Consider the following 6,217-nt stretch of genomic DNA (forward strand, 5'->3'; position numbering starts at 1 on the left):
TTGATTGTGTGTATTAATTAAAATATATTATATTAAATTACTAAAAATTGGAACAAAATTTATAACATTTCATAAATATTATTAATGAAAAATTAAAAATAATATAAACACTCTTGTTAAAAAAAATACACAATTGGTAATTAAATTAATAAATTAATTTGTATGATTTCAATATTGTGTGCAATTCTTTTTTTCATTTATCTATTAAAGAAGTAAATATTTTACTTATATTACATATGTAATTCAATTTTTAATAATTAGAAAAATGAGTATATGAATAAATGAATAAAATTTAAAATTTAGGGACTTGAAGCACATATTTGTATTTTTCAATATTGGATATTAAAAACGGTATATAAAGATTTAATATTAAGAAAAAAATTAAAATTGGACTAAGTGTGCACAAATTTATATTTTTTTCCGTAACCTACAACTAAATCAATTATAACAAAGATTATTAACATATATGGTCCTTGTTATATGAATAGATATTTAATATTGATATGATTTTATAAAAAAATTATATTGAAATAATATCCATTTTAAACTTTAGCCAATAAAAACATGTGGCAAATAATTAGTATGTCAAATGGTAGTTTCTTAACTATGTGACATTGGATTACATTTCATAACTATAATTTTAAATTGTTGTAATATATATATATAGATTCGGTCAAAGAAATTCTGAAGGATTTTGCATAAAAACTGATATCACACTTTATGAAAGTAGTAGGAATTCTTCTTTCTCTCTCAAACTTCTAAATCTATCAACGAGATAAATTTTAAAACTCTCTCTAAAAATTGTAGAGAATTTTGATCGTGTTCACTCTGCAGATGGTAGAGGTCAAAGAAAAACTGTTGCAAATGTGGTTTGATTTCTGCATTAAAAGTTTCATGTCAAACTCATATTTTCTCTACTTAGATCAGTGAAGGTATAATTTCAAACCTTCTTTTATCCTAGATTCATTCCTCACACATAAATCCATTGTGCGAATTCATCAGATTTTGTTTTTTCGCTACATTGATAGCACTTCAACGATCTGACATAAATGTTTTTTAAATAGTATATGCGAGCTTTAATGAAATTTTATTTTATTTAATTATTGTCAATAATACAAGTATTAAATTGATCCATTTAATAGTAGAGGGATTAATGTTATCCGGTCCCTATAATAAAAAGGATTTGTTAATTACTTTCACCATTTACTATTTCACCAAAAGTGGCAATATAAAGTGAAATATTAATCCAAATTAAATGAACTAATTGTTAACATCTTATATATGAATTGAATTTGTGCTTTAAAAAAAATCTTTGATGACAAGTAATGTCAACATTCAAACACTAATGTGTACCCTAATTAGTTATGCTCAATTTAGTTTAGGCCATTTCTTCTTACATCTTTGTAAGCTACTATGAACTAGAGTTTGGGTTTCATGAGGTTTGCTCACCCTAGGGGCACTAAGTTTGCCTATAAAGGTTGGGCAGGTTTGTTGGTTCAAATGTTGAGTGTCATGTCTAGGTAGGGATATTACATGTAACTTACATAATATGGGTAATGGAGGTCATACAGGGCTGTACAGGTCGTAGCAATAATTTTGCTATGATTGTCGCCAAGGATATTGTTGTCTTGTGCTAGTTTGGGATTGGTTTTGAGTTGTTTGAGGTTGTGTCTAAGTTTGCAAATCTTGTTCTCATTTTTATTCATTTGCAAGAAGATTTTAGTTGGAGTAAGCCTAGTTCGTACATGCTCATTACATCAATTGTTGATGCTAAAAAGTGATGTGAAGGTCAAAATCCGTTCACGCAGTTTGGGCGGAAAGCCATAAGATATTAATGGAGAAGTTAAGTTGAGAGAAGGGAGGAGCAAGGAGAAGATGAAAGGATCATGCTTGAACTTAAAGGAGAGAGTGTGTAAGTGTCCAAAGTCTCTTTGCTCCGGGGTAAGTGGGATATAAATATGAGTTGACCTCCTTTGCCATGTGTTGCCTCTTGATAGGTTGATCGATCATTCCTTGATTTCTTATTAGGTTGACAACATAACATGAGGTGATTAGGCTCTAGGGCTTATAAATGACAAGTGATGGTTGTCTTGTTAGAGTGGTTTGATTGTCGGGAGTGGTTAGCTTGCATATTTTTTATGATTTAGCAAAACAATTCTCATGATGAAAGAGATATGTAGTTTCAGTACTCGGGTGAGGGTACCTTGATAGTGGAGCATATATGTGTAACAATATTATTTCAATAAAATATTATAATTTTTACATAAAAAATATATTAACCATATTTTATTTGATGAAAAGTACATTTGTAAATTTTATTAAATATATTATCTAAATCTCACTAATTTAATAAATTTTATTTTAAAAAAATTAAATATTATCAAAATTCTATATGTTGTTATAAATGCATAATAACCACCTTTTACGGTATCCAAAACTTTGATAAGCAAATAAAAATGTTATAAAAAAAGATTAATTGTAATAAAAAAAATGATACTATAATAAACTTAAATTTAACTAAAAAGCTGAGAGGCTACTAAGTTTTTTTTTAAAACTAAACTGATGGTTAAACCAATTATGCCACAAATTTACCAATCTAACCGATACAATTAGTTTGGTGGATCCGATTAAATAAATCATTAAGAGTTAATAAAAATAAATATATTAAAAATTCGTTAAATGGATTTTTTAATCCAATTGAATAAATCTATACCAATCCTTGAATCAATGGGTCCAAAAATTTTTCTGGACCAGTATCCCAATCCAACAGGTTAGTTTCATTTAAATAATATTACTAAATTCATTGAAATAAAATTTAAAAAGAAAGATTAAAATCTAAATATTTAATAATTAAATAATAAAACACGAAAATTATATAGCGCAGGTTTTAACATAAAAAAAATAATCGCATTCCTTCTGGTATCCGTTGTATCATGAGAAAATCACGATCAGACTGTGACGTAACCCCAATAAAAATAGACTATAAATCCCTATACTCTTTACGAATTTAAATTTTAGTTTTTATATTTTATTTTTTAAAAAAAAGTTCAAATTTAATTACTAATACTGTTTTCTTTAAATTTGTTAGTATGATATTTTTAAAAAAAAATTCTCACTTATAATAAACTTAAATTTAATAAAATAATTTTAATAATTAAACCTGAATTTTAAAATCTGTAAAATAGAGCTAGAAATAAAATTATAAGGGCTAAATTCAAAACTTTTAAAAAGTACAAGGACTTATAAAATATATAAACCAAAAAACACTGAACTAAAAAAAAACCCTCGAAAACCTACTAATTAATCCCGTGAATTCAGACACCACCATTATTATTTATTACGCTTCTACCAATGCATTCCCTGTCTCTCTCTCACCTGCTTCTGCACCTTTCTTCTTCTGATTTTCCATTTCCATTTTTATTATTATCATCATTTCCTGTCTCTGCAACCAATGCTCCTCCTATTCTTAATCTACGGCTCTGACTTATAATCATTTCCGACCGTAGATATAACAGATCCGACGGTTGTACGTCGCTCCATCTTTGTTGGTACCCACTCCCCGTACCCGTACCCGATACTATAATCCTATGCTCCATTCTCTTCAATAGCATCCCGTCTTTCCTGTAACTCCCCACCGTCGCCGCCGCTGTCCGTTCTCCGGCGGCGTATGAGTGCCGCCCTGATACTCGTCTCGTCCGGTCTGACTCAGTGGGTTCAAAACGATTCGAAGATGAAGCAGAGGCAATGGTGGTTGGATCTTGGTCTGATATTAAGAGTATGTCTTCTGGGTCAACTCGGTAACGACAAAGAGGACAAGTTGAATGAGCATCGAGCCAAGTATCAACACACTCGGCATGGAACGCGTGTTTACACTTAGGTAAGAGACGAAGGAGTTCATCGGGTTCGAACCTGGTTAAACAAACGGCACATTCGAGACCGTTTTTATGACCACTCAGTGAGCTGAACCGGAATAACGGAAGCGATTCCACCACCACTCTGTTGATCCCCGAATTCCTCCCGGTGGTGACCAACGATGAACTGTAACTAAACGGGTTAGTAGTATTATAATTACTATTGTCATTGTTACCCCCACAATGTTTAGAATAGAGTAACAAAAGGAAGATGATAGCAAACAAGGTAGTCAAAATAGCGACGAATGCTACAACTGCGGTACTTGGTTTGAACGGAGAAGAAGAATTTGGTCTTGTTTGAGATGGAGATGGTAATGGATTTGTGCTAAAATTAGTGTTCCCATTGTTGTTGTTGTTAGTGTTATAATAATTGGTGTAATTATCTGCAAATAAAAGGGGAATGAAGAACAAAATGGGAAGAAAAAATGGGAGTGAAGGATAGGAAAGACCCATGTTTTAGTGAAAGAGAATGAAAAAACGATGAATGTTTGGAATTTGGGGAAGAGAGATTTGTTGAGATATTTGGGGGGAGAGGGGGGTTAGTGAAAAAGTATAAGAACAAAACAAAATAGTGTTTATTGTTATTATTTTATTCTAAATAGAGGCAGTTCTTAGTAATAAAAGAAGTAGTTCTATTATTGTTGTGATCAATAAGTTAAAGAGAGAGAGAGAGAGAGAGAGAGGAGAGGATGCGTGTATTTGAGAGAGTTGTATTGGTTAAGTTAGTAAATAATACTTTATGTATAATTGTTTAATTATTTTATCAATTATATTATTTTTTAACAGAAAAAGTTGATAAAAAGAATTAATTAATAAAATAAATAAAATATAATTTAACTATTAATACAAAAATTTTGATCACGAGATAACATGAATAACATCGAATTTATTGATGTATAGTTTAGTTTGTGAATTCATAGAAAACTTTGACAAAGAGCAAGAAAAAGTTATGGGGAATTGGGAAAGCTCGTGTAATCTTACTCGGAAATTTATTTTTTTGGTTAAATTTTGCTTTTGATCTTTGTATTATATGCAATTTGTGGATTTAGTTCATTTACTTAGAATTTTTACTTTATGAAATTCGAAATTTTAGCTTTAACTTTAGATGGTAGTTGTTAAATGCATTAAGTTACGTTATATTAAGACTAAAATTTTAAAATTCGAAATTTATAGGGATTAAGAATGATCAAAGTGAAAAATATGGATTGAATTCACAACTTAGCGCATTATGCAAAACTAATAGTAGAATTTAACTAAACAGATTTAACTACTACATTTTGTATCAAGATTAAAATTTTAAAATCCAAAAAGAATAGAGACTATAATTTTAAATTTTTAAACTACACTCAAACTATTAATAAGTTTATGTTTTGATCATTTAACTTCAAAAAGTTACAAAATGGTCATTGAATTATTCAAAAATTTTGTTAAAGTCATTAGTTTGTTAAAATCGTTGTTGTATAGTCTTTCTGTTCACACCGCTTGCAATGTCATGATTTTGCTAACAAAAATTCAATTTTTTTTTTCAATCTCCAACACTGATCGTTAGACCAATTATTAGATTTGATGCTCTAAGTATAGTATTTTCGTCAATTTGTACTTGTAATTTTTTTGAACAGATTGGTTAATAAAATTATTCATGAATTACATTAATAGTTTATATATTGTCCTCACGTGGTTTTTGCACACAAAGCAAAATGGAAGCAAATGCTAGTCATTGGTTGTATAGTGTTTAACAAATATTAAGCGGTATTACGTTGTCGGATCGTAATATAAAAAGATAACTTATATTTGTAAACAAACTTAAACATGTTCTTAGTCTAATTGTAAATGAGTAAACTTATTGAAAGACTAATATGTCGTCTATCAAATCCAATTGGGGAGATGTTTTGTCTTGGGTATCGAAGCAGATGACTCTTAGAAGATAAAGACATAGATATGACTGACTGGATATCGGATAAGACCCAAGAATAATAAATCCTAAATCCATTTATGGATTTATTCACATGTGACATTCATAGTATGGCATACCTAAATCCTAAGTAGACGACAAATTACTTATTTGTGACTCGTACACTTTGATGTAAGTAAAAACCTAAGTTCAAATAAATAAGAAATCGAAAGCTAGTGCGTTGGGTGTACAACTTCTGCGGTATGTAGCATCATTCACAATGTGGAATTCATAGTTTGAGATGTGAGTAAATGATATCATTTCATTGATATTACATGGTTGATGAAAAGTAAACATGACCACGAGTCATTCATCTTTGTGATGGATAACTCGATTACTATTTTATACTAATTGA

General features: G+C 29.5%; 1 protein-coding gene across 1 annotated transcript; it reads right to left on the reverse strand.

The window, feature by feature from the left end:
* Window positions 1-3,188: 3,188 nt before the first annotated feature.
* LOC121203563 (RING-H2 finger protein ATL43) lies at window positions 3,189-4,921 on the reverse strand. The gene has a single exon (XM_041085739.1). It carries the CDS (start codon window positions 4,362-4,364, stop codon window positions 3,372-3,374), a length of 993 nt encoding a protein of 330 aa, XP_040941673.1. The 5' UTR covers window positions 4,365-4,921; the 3' UTR covers window positions 3,189-3,371.
* Between the last annotated feature and the right edge of the window lie 1,296 nt (window positions 4,922-6,217).

This window comes from Gossypium hirsutum, chromosome A13, assembly GCF_007990345.1.
Source record: "Gossypium hirsutum isolate 1008001.06 chromosome A13, Gossypium_hirsutum_v2.1, whole genome shotgun sequence".
NCBI classification, from domain to species: domain Eukaryota; kingdom Viridiplantae; phylum Streptophyta; class Magnoliopsida; order Malvales; family Malvaceae; genus Gossypium; species Gossypium hirsutum.